This window comes from Rosa chinensis, chromosome 2 (genome assembly GCF_002994745.2).
Source record: "Rosa chinensis cultivar Old Blush chromosome 2, RchiOBHm-V2, whole genome shotgun sequence".
In the NCBI taxonomy this organism is placed as follows: Eukaryota; Viridiplantae; Streptophyta; class Magnoliopsida; order Rosales; family Rosaceae; genus Rosa; species Rosa chinensis.
Genome location: NC_037089.1, coordinates 4,298,603 through 4,318,435, shown reverse-complemented (window position 1 = coordinate 4,318,435; position 19,833 = coordinate 4,298,603). Strand labels below are relative to the sequence as shown.

Below are 19,833 nucleotides of genomic sequence, written 5' to 3'. Positions count from 1 at the left end.
AAGATTGCTGTTTATCCTGATGTTTTCAGGACAGACATCACTTTTCCTGTGATCTTCAAAGTTGAGGCTGATTTCTCCAGTGCGTCTTCTCTCGTAGATCTTTGCTTTTGCTCGTTCCGGCAGCTTTTTTGGACCGGACAGTTTCCATTCAAGAGGAAAAGTTACTTCATTCCAAGCAACCTTATGAATCTGCTGTGAATGGTTTTTCTGGCTGGTGAGGAATCCAGTAGTGAGACCAGGGATGTTGGAGATCCTTGTCTTTGGTTCCACTGTGGTGCTCATCAGTTTATAGTACACTCTGTATACTATTGCCAATTCTTGCATTTCTTCTTTCATTGAGATCCCGTCTGTCTTGACTCTCAGTCTGAGGCAGTGGGCTGCATCCTTCAAGCTGGTTGAAAAGTTGGGGAAGCAGTTGAAATATGCTACTTGGTTGCATAGTGATGCTTCTAGAGTTCCCAACAGACTAGCTTGGAAGTCTGTCAATCTGTTGTCTTGTAGGACACATAGGACTGAACAGTTGATGCCTTCTCTTGCCAATAGTTTTATGCCGACTTGGACTGCTCCAATGTGCATAAATTGGTATTGCTTTGCTTGTGCTCTGGCAACTTCAGCAGGGGTGATCATCAAGAGATCTGTTTCTCCTGTTGTTGAGGGGGTTGTGAATTCAAGTATTTTGAAATGATGGCTGTCCATCAGGTCAAATGTTCCCCGTCGGTAGATCTGTTTGAAATCTAGCTTTGGAATTGAGGAGTTTTTTACCTCATGCTCGATTTCATTGTATTCAAATTCTTCAGAATTTAGGAGTTGAACTCCTTTCTTTTTTCCAAAGATGCTTAACATCTTCATTTCTCTTTTTTCTGTATTCTCCGGATTTTCATACCGGATACTAGTATGACTAGTAGATGGTTCCAGAAAAATCATGTTAGGAACACGATTTGAGTCTGGTTTCTCTAATGGTTTGAACCCATTAGTCTTCTTTTTTACTGTAGGCAATTTCTTGTCCTTCAGTATAGATTCCAGCGTTTTTTGCTGTTCTTTGATTTTTCTACTGACACTTGTCAGTCTTTCTTCTTCCGTTTTTGGAAGATCTTTGATATAATCCAGTTTGTTTTCCAATCTTTCTAATTGGTGGATTATAGCAGGTATTGTTTCTAGTGTCGACTGACATCTAGATATTTCTAGTAACATCTTCTGATATTTCTCATCAGAAGCTTTTAGTAGAGAATTTATTTTCTCTAATAACAATTCTGACATTGTCCCCATTAAGGAGGGGTTCTCCTTTGAGCCTTTTACAAGCTCTGATACCAGTGAGGTGCGGATCTAACCAATGCTCAAATAATCAAGAGGTTTTTGTTCCTCTTCCAGAACATATAGGAGATTTTCTATCTCTTCTTCTATTTTATAGATTCTAGTCTGAAGTCTATAAATAATATCCCAGTAATTGGGAGATTCTCTATCAAGGCTGTCCCGATAGGTTTTTAATTTTCTCAGTTTTTCTCTCTCTTTCTGCAGTTCTTTAGTAGTATGTTTGCATATAGCAACAAGCTCAAGTCTGTCTACTATTGAAATTATGAATAGTAAATTGTACTGTTTACCTTTCGAATTAGAGGATGACTGTCAGCTTCATACATATATTCAAATGAAACAAACTCTGATGGGCCCACCACGTTTCTAAAACAACATATATATAAATTTATGAAAGAGACATATGCAGATGCAGACTCTAACAGACCAAAACCACAAAGGGGTACTAATGGTAGGGATTTTGAAAAGACGGGTAGGTAGGAAAGAAAGTGAGAAAAAGTTGTGTAAAAGGGAACAAAAATAATACACTGGGGTGTATGAGAAGTATTTTCCCAAATTTGGGGTGTATGAGCATTAACCCTTCTATAAATAATGTGTTGCCGTGGGCTCTAGGTTTGGCAAGTTTAGGGGGCATGATTAGACACTCTTTGAAGGGATGCATCTTTTTTCCAAAACAGTTTAAAGCTATTATTAGCCCATTACCACTTATCTCACCCATAGAAAATTAGAAACAAAACCAGGAAAAGACGGTCAATGATATTACCGAACCCAATATTAATATGAGAAATTAACTTCATGTAACAATATTTACTAGTTATCGTCTATAAAATAAGAACTGATCTGTGAATGCACAGAGTTGGTAGCGGTTGAGATCATGTAATACAACAAAAGCATATAAATTTTTATCCTCTTTTCCAAATTACCATTTATCTCACTTACAACACATATTGTAACTTGGATTAAGCAACACAACTATATAGATATATCACCAAATCACATATTGACTTGTCTTCATCTTTATAAATTGTGCTACTAATTCGTGACATGCGATTACGAAATAAGTTAAAGAGGATTATCGCAAAATAATCTCGATCTCTTCCCCAAACCCTAAACAAGAGTCCCTCGTCGTGAATCCTAGACTCATTATGACCCAAACAAATCATGGAAATGCGGGATCAAATTAGCCGACAAGAGTCCAATAAGAGAGCAACAAGCCACCAAGCATAGATTTGGAGTAAACAAATATGCTCCCTGTGGCCCTAACACCACTCCAAAAGAACCAAAAGATAATTAATTTCCAAAACCATAGACACGACGTGCACCAATTAAAACCCGCCACATAATCCCCCTTACCTTTATGCGCTGCTCCAATGCACGAGTAGCCCTTATTAATAAACCCAAAAGTAAAAGCAAAATCGAATTCCGAATCTAAACCCCCTATAACCCTAACCCACCATTAATAGTAAGTCCTAGTCGTTTTTTAATTATTAGACACCTCCCATTTTCCATCCTCTCTTCTGATTGGCTCGTTCCCTCTTACGTCTCCATTCTTGAACTAGCCTAATTCATTAAAAAAAATTTCGAAGACCCACCCCACGCGCTGCTCCTTTGCGCGTGTTTAAACGTTTGATTTATCCACAATTCTTGTGCTTGGTTGTGATGGGTGAGAAAGTTTCATTAGCCCTAATCTTAGCATCTTAATATTTTTTATGCACATTTTTTCAATTATCTAACTATCTCGTTTTGGCCAACCCATTTAGATTGGAGCACTTGTTCCAATGAAAGAGAATGATTAGCTCGAATAGCATACTTTAGTGATGGTTCAGATGAAACTTGATGCACTCTTCACGTGTGGAACTTTGACTTGTGATTCATGTGTGGATTCCTTTTTGTGCTGATACAATGTGCTCACTGAGATTTGGTTTGGTGAAATAGAATTCGATTATAAAATTGCTCTAAAATTTCAATATTTTTCTCTTTTAAATTTAAGTTACTAAAAATAAAGAAAGAGACTTCCGTACGGCACCAGCACGACATGGTAGTGCGGCGGCCTAATTAGTGCCAAAGCAGGGGGTATTTTAAGTATTTCACATTAAAAACCATGGGCAGTTTTGAAAAAGAGGGAAAAATTTATTTCTTCTGATTGGAGAGCCACACCGCCAAGTGGTGCGGGTGCTCCTACACAAGAATTTCTCAAAAATAAAAGTATGTATTGTAAAATATAAAATAAGATGTGTGAGTCTCACGCCTTAAGCATCAGTGGCTGAATAAAAAGTTAGCACTGTATCTCGACTTAAACGAGAAGTTGTATGGATCTATATCGATATCCATCTTTTTTATGTTATTACTAGTAGTGCAACTTTTACTTTCTCACATCTGAGTTTACAATCTATTCACACACCACGTGATACCTTGTCAGTTATATATTATAATTTGAGACAAAAACAGCTGGCTGATGTCTTAAATTATATATCACAAACGGGAATGATTCATATAATAGGCCAATAAAAAAGGCTTGCTAATTACATGTGAAGCTAGGACTCCATGCCCTTGTTACACTTCCACTTAACAAGGAGCAGTTATTAAATAAGATAGTGCCGATCGAAGCTATAAACTCGATTATTATTGTTATTATTATTATTATTATTAAAAATTAGTACACACCCTGTCGCATAGGTCTCACTACAGTTGTCCGCAAATGATCCGTGGGGGACCACCCCCACTCAAATCCACTTTCCAAACCCCGCGCGTGTGAAACCCCCCAAAATATCTAGCCCCTGACGTGTGATAAAGCGCGGGCCAGGGGGGCCCTTATCGTCAGCCAATCAAATATCAAATAACCTCATAGCCGTATGAACAGCGGCCACGTTAGCCTGTGTAACTGTACACGCGTCATTTTATATATAACGGTGGACAGTTCGGGGAGAAAAAGAAAAAAAAAGGGATGATGATAACGAACGCATCACACGGAGGAGAGCAGCAGCACCGCCGGTTGGTTCAGAATCCGAGGGCTTCAGAGAAGCCCATGGAGGACAACGGCAACGTCGTCGCGCCGTTCGTTATGAAGACTTATCAGATGGTCAGCGATCCTATAACGGACAGGTTAATCGCTTGGGGGAGGGCTAACAATAGCTTCATCGTCGTCGAGCCTTTGGAGTTCTCGCAGCGGCTGTTGCCGGCTTATTTCAAGCACAATAACTTCTCGAGCTTCGTCCGGCAGCTCAATACTTATGTGAGTGTGTTTTTATTTGTAGCGATTTAATTTCTTTTTAAGTTGTTAAAATGATTGAATTGGATGTGATGTGATGTGTAGGGATTCAGGAAGGTTGATCCGGACAGGTGGGAGTTTGCGAACGAGTGGTTCCTGAGGGGGCAGACGCATTTGTTGAAGAACGTGGTGAGGAGAAAACATAATAATAACAGGGCGGTGCTCAACACGACGACGGCGTATGGGAAGTCGGAGGAGCTTGACGACGAAGAAATAGTGACGGAGATAGCGAGGCTGAGGCAGGAGCAGAGGAGCTTAGAGGAAGAGGTAGAGAATATGAGCAAGAGATTGGAGGCGACGGAGAGAAGACCGCAGCAGATGATGGCGTTTCTTCACAGAGTCGCTGAGGATCCCGAGATTTTGCCACGTCTGATGCTGGAGAAGGACCGGAGACTCGCGGAGGGGTTGGGGGACAAGAAGCGTCGGCTGGTGATAGCGTCCACGTCTTCCACGTCATCATCGGGGATGGGGGCGACGGCTTCCGTGAAGACTGAGGATGAAGTTGACGGGGCGATGGGCGTGATTTCGTCGCCGGAGACGGGTTTTGAGATGGAGAGCTTTTCTCGGGGGTCCACGTCCCCGGAGGCGTCGACGGCGCAGGGGTGGTGGAGCCAGAAGCGGGTTGTGGGTCGGAATCGGAGTGATAAGGAGTTGTATGGTAATTCTACGGGGTTAGCGACGCAGTCGGGTCATGGAAATGGGAATAGTAGTCATTCCGGGTACGGGTTTGGCCCGTTTGGGTATAGTGGAAATAGGAGTGGTAGTGGGGAAGTGGGTTATTTTGCGGAGCTGGAAGAGAGTCCACCACCGCCTTATCCATTCTCACTGTTAGAAGGTGGGTTTTAGTTTTATGTAGTTTTTGCCTTTTTGGGTATTTAATCTAAATGTGGTACTGTTTTGTTTTTTTTTTTTTTTTTTAAATGTTCATCCTGTAAACTGATAATAAGAATTCTTCGCTTTTGCCTGATAATATGAGAAATTTTATTTTTCCTGCTTAGCTATCAGAAAGAAACTACTAAATGTCAACACAAGTACATAACACAACTTTACAACTTTTTTGACTGTTATTACGAAGTCAATAATGATTCATTTCAAACAAAATGTAACCAAACTAACTTTTGTACTTTAGGTTTCTCTACCAAATCTTAATAAATTGAAAGAATCTATCATGTAGATTCTATGGTACTTGAAATATATATGAATTGAACTGAAAAGTGGACCCTATTTTGCCGTAGAAAACTTGTAAAACATAAATTTCAACTACGAATAGGTGAAAATAAAATAACTAAGAGCAATATGATGTGATAGATAATAATTTGTTTATTTTATTTTATTTTATATTTTAACTAAACTGAATGAAAAAAATATATTGACATTTGACACACACACAAGAAACATATGAGCATTTGGTGATCCGATTTCACCAAAGAAAAAAGTGATGTTGAAGTGTCGAGTAAGCAACTAACTAAAATCCCCATCTCATTCTCAAGTATGTAATGCTTCCTTTTTCAAATTTAATAATTATAGTCGCTTTCACATGAACAAAAATTTGATTGCAATTTTTTTTTAGTGTTTTTTTTTTTTGGATCAAATCAAACAACTGATATACATTTGATGAAAAAAAAAAAATCATAAACAGCAACTACCTTGTTGTGAGTTGGACTCACAACCTCCCACATATAAATGAGAGACTTGTGCCACTAGACTAAATGATATTGGAAACAATTTTTTTGATTTTAACTTCATTTTTTAAAAACATTTACCTAGAAAAAAAATAGTTATGTCTATACGTGTCAAGCAAAATTTCCAAAAAAGTTAATATCACTTCACGTGATATTTAAAACTCTTTACAATTTTTTCCAGCCAATCCCAGCTTTCTTATTTTGGAGAGCCCTAATTCTATTTCCAACCACAAACTCTGTGGTCTGGCTTGCCTCAATTGGCAAGTTAGAACGACTTGTACTAGAGGTCAAAATTTACCCGATTCGATTTGTCTTATCTGTGCACGGCCTTTTCCTACCCCAATGGACACCCATAAAATTACAACTAGCTCCCCCAACAGTCGAGAGGGGTACCCTTCATTAATAGGTCCGGCCTCTACCCCTCGCTGTGCGCCATGCGCTACCTGACGAATACACGACAAAGTGCCCAACTTGCATTAGTGCTCCCATGTCACCGCGTCATCCAGCACGTGACTGCTTCTCAAAGTGCACGTGCACAACAATTTGTAAAGAAAAAATAAATAAAAAACGTAATTCATAGTGAGATTACCAAATGTATTCGAACAAAGTCAGATTAATAATCTGCCATAAAAATATTTTATATTTATCTTTTTAAATTTTTATACAGCTTTACAATTAATTTTATTTTTATTTTTTTTGAATGAAGGCATAGCCACTAGAATATATAATCGTCACAAGCCAAAATAGGCCGTTACATACCCTGCCGCTGTCATATACATACAGACAAGAAGTTAGTGGTAGTACCCACAGTGGTACGTACATATAGTCCTACTCATTGTACAATCAAATACGTAGACATAGCGAATAACCTCCTTCGGTACTACTCCAGAGACGCTAAAGAGACATAGGGTGCACAAGAGTGCCTAGGTTCCTAAAACAAAGGAAATTATTGTAATTAGACACCTAATTAACATAGGGATGGGCCTTGGGCAAAAACCCTAGCCCAACTTATTCAGTTCAAGGCAGATCCAAAGAGGCCCATGCAAAAAGCCTTGCAAGCCTGACCGGGTCTAGGCCCAACCTTCATCTCCACACCCGCCTGGCCATCGAAACAGTATCAGCGCCACGCCTACTCCGCCGACCATGCCGCGCCTGCTCCGCCAAGATCCCGCTGCTACAAATCATCGCCACAGCCCAGATCCCCCGGAAACACGCTGCCACACTTAGCATCACCACGACGCGCCCCAATCCAACCGCTTGCAATCCACGCCGCCACAGAAAGTGAACCCTTCCCTGGGGACGTCGATCTAGCAGCAAATCGAGGTCCTGATTCCGCCTACATAGCCACCGCATATAGAGATTTCAAGCCCAGCCTGCAACCCGAGCCAACCTGCAAAAAACCTCAAGCAAAACCCCTTGAAAGGAGCTCCTCGAAACGATTCCTGTCATCCCCGTCCGGCAGCAGACTGCGCAGCGTCGGCGAGGCCAAAGGCAGGCCAAGATGCCGGGGTCGCCACCGGACGAGAGCGATCTATTCGGACTAAGACTACCGCCGCCCTTAGGGTTTTCTCTCTCGCTCCCGAAGAGAGAAAAAGTTCTGCTTTACAATTACTTTTTAGTCAAGCATTATTTCAATTTATCTTTTGGGTGGTGCGTCGAGGCATGTTTTGGCCTAGAATTGGTTTGTCGGTGAAGGTTGGCTTGCTGTGTTCTATGAGGTCACACCGCCAAGGCCAATCCGACAAAGTGATATGGTCTAGTATGAGTGCTGATTATGGTCGGCAGATGCCATGTATATACATCATCAGAGTTGTGCTCTTACCCTATTCATCTCTCATCAGAATCAACAGCCCCAATCATGGCCTCATTGTCCTCATCCTCACCTCCTGCAACCACATTACTTCTCCCAACAGCAGCAGTGGAACATCACTCTTCTAGAGCCCTTTCACCTCCATCAGGGCCTGTTAACCAATCAAACAAGAAGAGCATGTTCAGCGGTGAGGGTTTGGTCGATCTCCGCTTAGGCTAGGTCACCACCTTAGCCTAGATCTGAAAAATTTTGCTTCCACCGATAAATTGGTAACCAGCTTCCTCTTGACATTCTCTTACTCAGGTCATGAAGAAAGCCAATTTCTTGACCCATTCGGTGACCAGTGAACCAGGCTACCACACTGGCCCAAGCCAAATATGGGTGACGTCAGCCATGACATAGATAGAGGGACGGAAAATACGCGTGCGTGCAATCCCTTTTTTTGTCTTCTAACAAAGTGAAACTTCGGCGATCATACGTATCATCAGTTTTTTTCGCATAGCGACTGAAGATGGGACGATAATAGTTCAGTACGTGGCAGGACGCTGTTAGTTTCTTTCTAGATTTGAAACCGACGGTCCTTAACCTGGACAGTTGGGTTTAATTAAACATTAGATCCTAAGGTTCCTAATTAATGTATATGTATATATGACCGTTAAAATTAATATGGTAACAAAAAAAAAATATAAATTATTAAAAAAAAATTTCACTATAAATACCTACCCAGTTATTTTATCTCTCACTCCCAAAATTGAAAATTTTTAATTTTACAATAAATAAATTAATACAAATTTCAATGAACAATAACTGACCGGTTAAGAAATAAAACATATGGAAACATATGTCCAATAGCAGTGACCAATTTCTTAATCCAGTGACCCTGACCCAACATGTGAACTTGCTCTAAAAGAGATAATGTATACATAATTATATTTTTAATTAATTTAAATTGATAATTATTTTACCAAGTATTTAAAATGGATTTGGGGGGTCAGAAGCTTGTTTTAAAGTTTTCCGGTTCATATATTCATCTTAATTTTGAGAGGCTAACTAGCATGTTTTAAAAATTGTGCAGGGTGCCAAGGCCACTCTTGGCTCTTGAATAGTTCCGCCACTGTCTCTCGAGACAGGCTCACAACTAGAAAGTCTCTCAAACCTGTTCGTCGTAATGTACTGGTGATATTTGAGACTAAAATGCTAAACATGGGAGTTCTACGCTGGCGCTCGACTAAACTTATTATACCATGTGGTTAATTAAAAACGTAATTAAGGGAAACTAAAAGTCAAACACAACCGCCAATCATAAGCCAGAAGCCATGTCAAAGTCATAGGATTGATTACGCGCGATCATGGGTCAGGCCCAGACTTTGGGTTTTTCTTTCTACGTGTCGGGTGGCGGATCAACATACCACATCATACATGGGGGACCACCGGAGATGACAATAATGGAAAGGGTGGATGGGGCCCGGGCCTCATGTGCAGGACGAAAAGGGCGTCCTTTTCCCTCTTTTGGGGGCGACCAATCCCTCGAGTCGTGCAACCACGTGGGGAAAAAAAGCCAAAAGTGGAAAGGACACGTGTTTGCCATCAGTTCATCACTTTTGGCCTCACATGAAACACTATAGTGCTGCTCTGGCGCACACTATCACGGTGGAAGTTCAACCCATGACAAACAGGGTCCACCACGTGTAGTTTATCAGCTCTCATAGTCTGCATCTGGTTAGTTACTAATCACTGTAACATGGTTGTTAAATTACGATACAAGTAGAAAGAAGATAAATAGTAAATGTTGTACGAGTTGTTGAATTATAGGTCGATTAGGTGTTAAAGACGTCAAAATTTTTGTTTTGTAGTCTATAACAAGTTACCATTAATATCATTTCACACTATAAAAAAATGAACGAATCTTTCAAAACTTCACACAAAAAGAAAAGAAAATAATCTTTATGTGTTTTTTAGTGTTTATTTTGGTTGTTGTGTGAGAATATGCTAATATTTGAGTGGAGAAATACTTTGTAAAGGACTGGGAAAACAAGGTGACACATGTCGCTTGCCGCTCCTAGGACAGCCGTGGTCACTTTAGGCATATACTTAGGCCACTTTGTTGTACTCCTAAACATATTTTAAATGTGATTTAGAAAGAAGATGTGGTTAATGATGACCCACGCATCAGTAGGGTTAATAGATTAATCCCCAATAATAAGATACTAAGCAAGCCTTAGCTCATCTGTTAAAGATATCACGTTTGTAATTGCAAAACATCCGAACAAAAAGTTTGAGGCAATCAACTATGATTGATTTGGTGGCTGCCCGGTCCAGTACGAGGCAAACAGTACAATTGGGCTGATAACATCTCAGGTCCAGTTATTCCACCATTAGCCCATAAATGCAAAATTATCGGTCTACAATCACCGGACACAAAGACAAACACTACTGTTTTAAAGTTGAAAGCCGAAAGAGACTCTCGTTGAGAGAAACCTGCACCTAATTAATCATGTTTCCACCTTGCAAATACCCCAAATTATTAGCACACTCATTTGCTACAAAATTTATCTCACTTGCAGATTATTGATGCACTTGAGCCAAGAGATTAAGAGCTTGAAATCCTTACTAGACACATGCAAAGTGTTTTATGTTAACCGAGATTTTTTTTTAACATCCTCTGCGGTAAAAAGAAAAGTTCCGTGCAAGCCAAAACTTAACCAAAATGTTTCACCTACAATTGTTTGCGTCTGCATTATTAACTCTAAAACTAATATACCCAAGGATATCCCACACCTAAAAGGGAAGGCTTTGCTTTCATATCAGGAGGATTCAAAACATTGGTTCCGAGGACAGGAACATGACAACATGTCGTATGTGTTCTACCATCTGGTACATGTCTTTTATCTCTAATATCAGTATCGAAAAAGTTGGTGTGGGATTATTAGCGTATGTGCATGCTAGGCAGTTAGGGTTCTAAAGCGGCTCGGTGGTTGTTTCGGTCAGCTGTTCATGAACAAGCGAACAGCAGCGGCCTAACAAATTAGGGGCTACTATATATACCAGCGTGCTGCAGCAAATTAGGGCTAGGTTTCGTTTATTAGTGCTTTCTGCATTTTACAAATTGAAATTAAATTTTCTCTACTGTAAGTCTGCATGCACTGTTCCATTGATCTGCAATCTGCACAAGTACATCACTACCGCATATTAACGCTGAGATTTGAAACCTGAAATCAGTGGAAACCGGAAAGAACTTAATATAAAAACTATAAGGGGATGACTGATAAGATGTAGTACGTTGCCTACTACCACAAGTCTCCACCTATCTAGTTCGCCTTTTGCAAGTTAAATTTGGGTAGAATTATGTCAAAGAAGTGTCCCTTGGTGCATTTAGCAAGTGATGTATTTTGATTTTAGTGGATAAAAAGGGCCTAGTTGCTAGGATCTTCAACTCTATATATACTTAGATTAAGTTTTTGTAATTCCAGAAACCTAATGGACATTGCTCTTCTCATTTCTCAGCGCGTAGCTTCGTTTGCAAACTAACTAAGCTAGCACTCAATATTGTTACTAATGAGTAATGACTAGTCCAGCCATATCCATTTCACGTATATACTTGGTTTAATCTACACCTTAATCCTAGCTATTTGGTGACTTCAAATGATCGAGACCCAACATATATAAAATATCAGTAAAGAGTAATTTTTATGGAACAGGAACTTTTCCTATCATGACTCCATCTATATGTTTAATCTCGTAGTAAAAGCTAGGAGAATATTATTTTCTAGACCATATGATCAGCATCTTGATGCCATAGATATACCTAATTAGTGTGTCAACTCAGTTAGCTTTACTCTGTTAAACAATTATCTGCTCCAACTACGTTATGCTCCCACCTTGATGTGTGTGTGATGGTATCATTTTCATAGAACCATAGAAACCAAATTAAAGAAAAAGGCAATGGAATGGCATTGGATCCTCTCTGCTGGAAATTGAAATTAAAGATTAGAATCCTCGTTGACATTAATCATTCTTCAACAGGTAATTAAGAATAAACAAGTATACGGTAAGACAATTTGTTCATTTTTATGTCCCATCCATTCTCCATTGGGTAAAAGCTCAACTATTTTTTTTTGACTTTATCAAGGGGAACCCAAAGGCTTCATAGGTCCAAGATAAACCCATTCGGCGCATGTGAAATGCTCCAACTGTGCATTGCAGCAGCAGTGTCTGGCCACTTTGACAGTTTCGGGATTCGAACCTAAGTTAGGGAGCACACCCAACTAGACAAGAACCACTAGACCACTTGCAGTGGTCGTAAAAGCTCAACTATATTATAAGACCAATTATATTAGAAGTGGACACCAGGGACAAAAATACATGGGTTTTCTTAAAGCCTTGGAAATGGAACATTTGGTTGTGAGAAAATTGAAATCGGATTGAGAAGGCATTGATCAATTAAAGAGGAGGTGAGAGGGTTGAGAGGAGAGGTGAGAGGAGGAAGGAAGAGAACAACGTCTGATGAATTTGTCACAGATAATTAGATCAGAAGAACAAAAAAAAAAAAAGGGTTTAAAAGATAAATTTAAGAAAGTGAAAAAAGAAAAAGGAATTTTGGTAATTGAGAAATATAAAAAAATTATGCTTCGATGACGTGGCTATGCTGCATAAGTTGCTACTTAAGGTGGGCTCTAGGTGGTTTCCCAAAATCTGGTTCATCTAGCATTACTCCCCTTGCAAATTGCAAACTTTCATTACCCTGATTTATTATATAGCACTATATTAAGGTTTAAAGCAAGAAGATCCATCTTAAGACCAATCCACAAGTTTCCATCCTCCATTCCTCCTATCATAGGCTTCAACATAATTAACTTGTAAAGGCTACCTAGCTAGAGCCTGGTAGCTAGAGCCTAGAGACATCAAGCTAATTAAGGATTAACTGTATATAATTTGTCAGTATGATGGGGCATAAGCTAACATTCTTTACGGGTAATGCAAGGGAAATTTGCGCATGTTGACAACTAAACCATTTCTATCCACACTATATAAGGAAGAATAAGACCTCTGCAGAAAAGAATTAACAATTTACTTTCTTCAATGATTAGAGTTAATTGGATGCTTTCACCCTTCAGGTCAGCCTTATCATTTGTGTATGAATATTAATCAAATTGGAAGCTGTTTAAATATTATATGTGACAAGATTCTGAAGCTTGGTTTAAAGAAACTGTCATTAATTCAGAATATTATATATATTTATACCTGAACTAAAGTATTTGAATAGTGGGAATAAAGAAGATAGAGGAAAGCATGCATGATTCTAAGAAAACCAATAATCTCTCAGGTATATGTTTAGATTGGTCATACTAATCAGTAATTAACAACGCTAAGGACTTTTCAAGTTGACTTCTGGAGGCCTTCTCCAAAAAAAAAAAGTTGACTTCTGGAGGTGATCAAGTAGACCTAATTTAGAAATTGACAGTTTAATAACACTGGCTAGTAGTAGTTAATGGAAATTAATTAGTCCATAACAGTACCATATATCACTATCAAATTAGTGCAAGAAGAAGTGGGATTGATTAAAACTTGTCACAAGAGCTATGGATGCATTTTTTTTTTTTTGAGAAAAGTAAAGTATTCCATTAATAAACCAGACAACCATACAGGTTGCACATCCATGTAACTACAGTTATGGGACCGTCAACAACGTGACTTACACAAGCCTAAAAGGCCCGACCCCTAACCAAACTTAACCCTTAACCAAACCTAACTATATCGATGCAATCCTGCCATCAACATTAAGATGAACTGTTTCCACCCGTTCGGACACCGTGTCTAAAACAACCAAACCACGTGTAGGGGTGATTCACCATCACGTTAATAACCAGAAAGCAACGACCCTACCCAGAAACACCCAAACCCTCACTCACAAGAGGAGGGACTTATTCTCAGCAAGACAATCACCGAAAACAAACAACAAGTAACTAAACACCATGACACCATACAAAACCAGAGAAGCCCAAGAACAAAAGCCCAGCCCAAAGACCACCATCCCAAGCAGAGAGCCAACACGTCAGGCAATCCCTCCTACTGCCGGCGAGCCCCAAAGCCACCACCTCGCATCAAGACAGCAACACATCGAATCCCTTCGCCGCAGCACCACCCTGAAGACACCCCCGCACCACTCTGACGACGATAAGCAGATCCAAAGCAGAGACCGAGACAGATCCCTTCGGGATCGGCACCGCCACATTCAGATCTGACCATCCCAGCCCAGAGAAGTAGGGACGACGACATTGGAACCCACCGCTAGAACTCCGGATTCCAACGCTGCACCTCCGCTTGCATTGCCCACGAACCGAGAGAGACAAATCAAAACCGATTTGTCCAAACCAGAGACGCCGACACAGTCCCCCTCCCAGAGCCGCGCCGCTGCCTTAGGAGCCCCCTCAACTCAGAAAACACCCGCCTCTCCCGGACCGAGACGCAGCGGCGGTGAAGCCAGCGGCGCTCGGCCGGGAGAAGCACACTCACCTTCGGTTTTCTGCCTTCTCTCCTTCACGCGCGGAGCGCATTCTATAAAGATAAGAGTTATGGATGCATGTATTTATGATTCATGTGAAGTGTTACGTATGTAAAATATATGGAATTAGTGTTCAGCAAGGAATGTTAAGGATTCTTCTGAATTCGTCCTTATATTCCTAATGAAATGTATTGAAGTCTGAGGTTTGATAACATTCATGGTTTATTGAAATCGAAATAGAAAGAAACAAGAAGAAGGAAAATGAAGAAGAACGCGGAGAGAATTTTATGACTACATTGTTACCGACTTTGATTGAAAACAGAAAGAAACAACCCATTTATAGGCAACAATTCCAAAAGACAATACTACCCTTTTCATATTCCTAACCCCCCCCCCCCCCCCCCCCAACCATATGCTTGGGTACCAAGCAGAATGGTTAGAACCTATGATATACCAGAACTAGTTCCTCTTCAATGCTTGCATAACCTGACGTTAATATACTATGTCAATTCTGCTTTGTTACTGGCTCAACATATTCAATAGCAGCCAAGTCATACCAGCAATGGTATCCCAAGCTTCAATTAGAAGGTAAGTTGACCCCTTGTGATCTTCATTCTTGAGCAACTGCATATGAGGAAGACATTGTGACACACATTCAACAGCAGCCAAGTCATTTGTAGCAGAGCAGGTCATTGCAAGCGGCCTTGTTGACAAATATCAATTGTATTAGTAAACTGGAGCATCTTCATCCATTGACAAAGGAGCTTCCATTTACATGTCAATTGTCAAAAGGACAGGATCATCAACAACGCAGAAAACCATGTTGCTTTCAAGGTTAACCACTTCCCCTAAGTAGTACTTTGTACAGCCCAACATCGGTGTTATATAGGCTTGAGACTCATATGTAATCAGGGTCACCCTCCAAGCCCAACGAGAATATCCTCTAGACATGCAGTGCAAATAAGATAAATTTCTCCTACAGAGTACAACGGTGCCTCCAAATTATGATGTTGATGAACATCCACAAGATACTTTCACTAAAGAAAGTGGAAGGACAATAGAGTGCAAGCTTAGAGTTGTCTATTTAACTCCAGGTTCAGGTCAAGGAAACTCAGAAGACGAAGCTTCTATGCGTGGTCTTGATACCAATTCTAATCAGGCCTTCCAGCGCCTCAAGGAAGAAAGAGATTCAGCTGCTAGACAAACACAGACATTTTTATCTCTTGCAAGCCATAGAAAAACAAAGCAGATATTCAAGTTATTCATTCCAGCTATTGTCTTCTAGAATGAAAACCAAGAGTAGAACAACCACATTAATGAAAGCAGTGAACACTGTAATCCTCATCTTTAAAACCTGGTGCATAACAAACCCACAATTCTTCAACATGGCTATATTCACATCATATAATTTGGCCTCCAATTCTTCTGCATTATCCCAACATATACTGCATAAATTTCTAAGCTGCTGCCTAATGTGTTTCCATCCACTACCCAATTTGGATTATGACTCACTGCAAGAATTTCTTTTAGGAGAACAAGACATCATCAAAGTTTTGTTATACGGAGGACAGGACACCTCCAAAGTTATGTTATACCACAAAGATTATGTTACACGGAGGACAGGACACCACCAAAAGTTATGTTATACAAAATCCATCTCCAAAATTTTGTTATACGGAGGACAACGCACCTCCAAGGGTTTTGTTTTGTTTCATAGCTCGTAAGTCAACACACTTAGAGGTAGGAAAAACACTAATCAACAGCATATCAGCCTTATGACACCAAAATATTCATCACTTAGCAGTATAATGTGGCAAGAATATAGGCTGATGAGACAATTCAGAATCGCCAAGAAGAGCACAAGATATTATAGGAATCAGCATAACAGAGAATAAGACATCTTCCTTCTCAAATTTGCCATATCAGACCTTAGTGATATGAGAACCTCCCAGCCATATAACACCAAAGGTTGATTTGCACAGTTTTGAACATAGAGCTCAATCATCCAAAATACAAGATAATAGAGAATTCTCAAATATCCATATTCATCATCATCTTCAACACACAACTTTCACCGAATAACCAGATAGCAACAATTATCATTACATGACAGTCAATTCCATCAATTTTTTTCATATCAACACAGGAATAACACCATGAATAATAAATCATATCCACTAAGTGCAGTGCAAAAGATTTAGAATTACCGAATTCCATCAAGACTTAGATGAAAGAATGCCCACCAGGTATTCGACGAAATGTTCACTGAGATGAGAGAGTGATTCTGTATTACCGAGTGAATAACCGAAGCAAACCTCAATTCAATTATAGTGAAAAGACAAATCCCCGGTGTCCAATGAGTGAACCAAGCAAATACTGGACTCCCGACGAAGCACACTGGAGCAAACGGTACACACTACAGCAATAAAACTTCGAATCATAGATAACAGATGATGAGATCATGCTCAAGCTTTGAGTGAGAATCCATGGCCAAGGCTTCAAGAATCAGGTGAAATTGAATTTTGGGGGTTTGGGTTTGAAATTGGGGATACACAGAATTGAAATCTAATGAAGCTGATAAAAGCGGAAGCTAGAGGTAGAATGAAAGCATCTACACGCAGGAAAAGTCCACAGGATCAAGAGCCGTAGCTCTGATACCATGATAACATTCATGGTTTATTGAAATCGAAATAGAAAGAAACAAGAAGAAGGAAAACGAAGAAGAACGTGGAGAGAATTTTATGACTACATTTTACCGGCCTTGATTGAAAACAGAAAGAAACAGCCCATTTATAGGCAACAATTACAAAAGACAATACTACCCTTTTCATATTCCTAACAAGGTTCAATGATGATTGATGATGATGGCCACGAATGATGGTCCGAAATAAAATTACTGGTTTGCTTCTTCTGAGCACTGCATGAGACTGATGGAATTCGATCGTGAGCGTACTGATTCGCTCAAGATGAGATTGACAAATCGATGTTCTCCATGAAACCCTAAAGAAATTGACAATTCATAGCGAAGTAGTACTAGTTTGGGTATGTAGAAGTTGACCCAGTACAGTGACATTCCCTTTCTGAGTCCTTGAAATTGAGACATGCATCTAATCACATGCACGATAACATCGATTAATCACATATAAGTAAGTCATTTCTACCAGCAGTGACCTTAAGAATTCCTCATTGCTGTCCTACTGTGAAGAAGAGATTACGATAGAATACGTTTAAGAGGATAATATCCTCATTGTGGATCGTTTCTTCGTAGATTATTAGATTTCGATGTAAAGTTGTTATAAATGCACGTGTTTTTGGATATACCGTATACCGATCCTCTATCATTTCACTAATAAAACAACACTTCCCCTACTGACGAGTTCTAAAATGACCTAACATAATGATTTCCACATAATTAACAGAGTTTGGTAAGGTTAGGGTAACATGTACAATATAAAAGTTATTGTATCAGTGCTTCCTAAAAAATAACAACTACTGTATAAGAGCATGTTTTAGCATGTCGACTTTGCCTACTGGTTTTGCAATGGCCGTTTTGAACTCTGATGCCCTAAGCGTGGCTAAAGAAAACAGCTATTTTTTCGTACTAGATCGTGAAACTTACAATCACCAAGAAAATGAGAAAGAAAACAAGTGGAAGCTAAAAATGTGGTTTTGTGCACGTACGCAGCAAAGCATATTCAAGGGATCGAGTAAAAGAATCTGGCCAGGGAGGTAGGAAGATATCATACCATTGGCTACATTTTTTGGTTTAGGTCTGTTGATGAGAGAAAACAAACAATAGCTTGGAAAGAGATTCTCCAAAAGCCACGGGGATCGAGCTAGGGATCGATAGTGGGCATTGCATGCAATTGTGACAAGGCAATCACAACTTCAAACTTGAAATAGCCTGCTTTGATTCTCACTCATCCTCCCACAATGAAATCTATCCCAATTACCGAAGTTTGTAAATCCCACGAAGGCCCAATATGCTTCTTTTTCCTTTTGTTAAGGAAATAGACTCGTATCATAACAGATTAGGAAATTCTTGAAAAAGAAAAAAAAAGAAAGATTAGAAATAGGTAGTCGAACATATGTTCAAGGTGTTATAAAATGAGATAACTTGCTTGTTAGAAAATGAAGAGTATGAAGAGAGAAGAATAGATGGGGGAAAGTGATGTGTCCTTTCCATTTTTCACTAGCCCCTTTATATAGAGTTGAGAGACTTGATGACCCTCATGTTGTAACTTGGTGGCCACTCTCAAGTTACTTGATGATCACTCTCTAACTTTCTTGATATTACATCATGAAGGTACTAGCTAGTGATTATTACAAAGTGACCCCTAAATAATTATGTGGACAGCCACACAATAATAGTATTTACAACACTCCCCCTTGGATGTCTGCCAATTGGTTTTGGTGTTGGACGCGCTTATTGTTGCCTCGTTAAAACTTTGTCAGGTAACAAAAACCCAATGGGAAAAAATAACCCTGGTCGAAGGAAAAAGAATACAACGCGCATATGTCCTATTGAGAATGATTTTGGGTGCTCCCCTTGATTGGAATCTCGCCCTGATCACAACATGCATCTTTTGATAGCTTGGAAAGTCGACGCATTCCGATACCTTTCACTAACTTCTGAAAGGTACATTTTGGTAGAGATTTGGTGAAGAGATCCGCCAAGTTGACATCTGATCGAATTTTTCTAACTTCAACTTCTTGATGCTTCTGAAGCTCATGAGTGTAGAAGAACTTTGGTGCAATGTGTTTTGTTCTATCTCCTTTGATGAAACCTCCTTGAATTTGAGTTATACACGCTGCATTATCTTTGTGTAAGATTGTAAGAGTGTCTATTACTGATGATAGACTGCATGTGCTTCTAATATGGTGAATCATTGATCTTAACCAAACGCATTCTCTGCTAGCTTTGTGAAGTGCAAGAATTTCTGAGTGATTGGAAGAAGTAGCCACTAGTGATTGCTTCGTCGACCGCCATGAAATTGCCGTATCTCCACAAGTAAAAATGTAACCTGTTTGAAAATGACCTTTGTGTGGATCAAAGAGAAATCCAGCATCTGCATATCCAACAATACTCGGACTATTGGTGGATTTACATGTATAAAATAAACCCATGTCCGTTGTATCACGAAGGTAGCGTAAAATATGTTTTACACCATTCCAATGGCGCAACGTTGGAGCAGAGCTGTATCTTGCCAATAAATTGACTGCAAATGCAATATCTGGTCTAGTGTACTGTGCCAAATAAAGT

The 19,833-nt window shown here is 39.7% G+C and overlaps 1 protein-coding gene across 1 annotated transcript; it reads left to right on the top strand.

Annotated features, from left to right (window-relative positions):
- The first annotated feature begins 4,229 nt into the window (after positions 1–4,229).
- On the top strand, positions 4,230–5,551 carry LOC112187371 (heat stress transcription factor C-1). The gene is made up of 2 exons (XM_024326134.2): positions 4,230–4,540; positions 4,622–5,551. Exons 1-2 carry the CDS (start codon positions 4,253–4,255, stop codon positions 5,420–5,422), a joined length of 1,089 nt encoding a protein of 362 aa, XP_024181902.1. The 5' UTR covers positions 4,230–4,252; the 3' UTR covers positions 5,423–5,551.
- The last annotated feature ends 14,282 nt before the right edge of the window (positions 5,552–19,833 follow it).

Coding starts and splice junctions, on each gene's coding strand:
- LOC112187371 (XM_024326134.2), top strand. CDS start 4,253: ATGATGATAACGAACGCATCACACGGAGGAGAGCAGCAGCACCGCCGG. Junction 4,541..4,621: donor TCCGGCAGCTCAATACTTAT/GTGAGTGTGTTT, acceptor TGTGATGTGTAG/GGATTCAGGAAGGTTGATCC.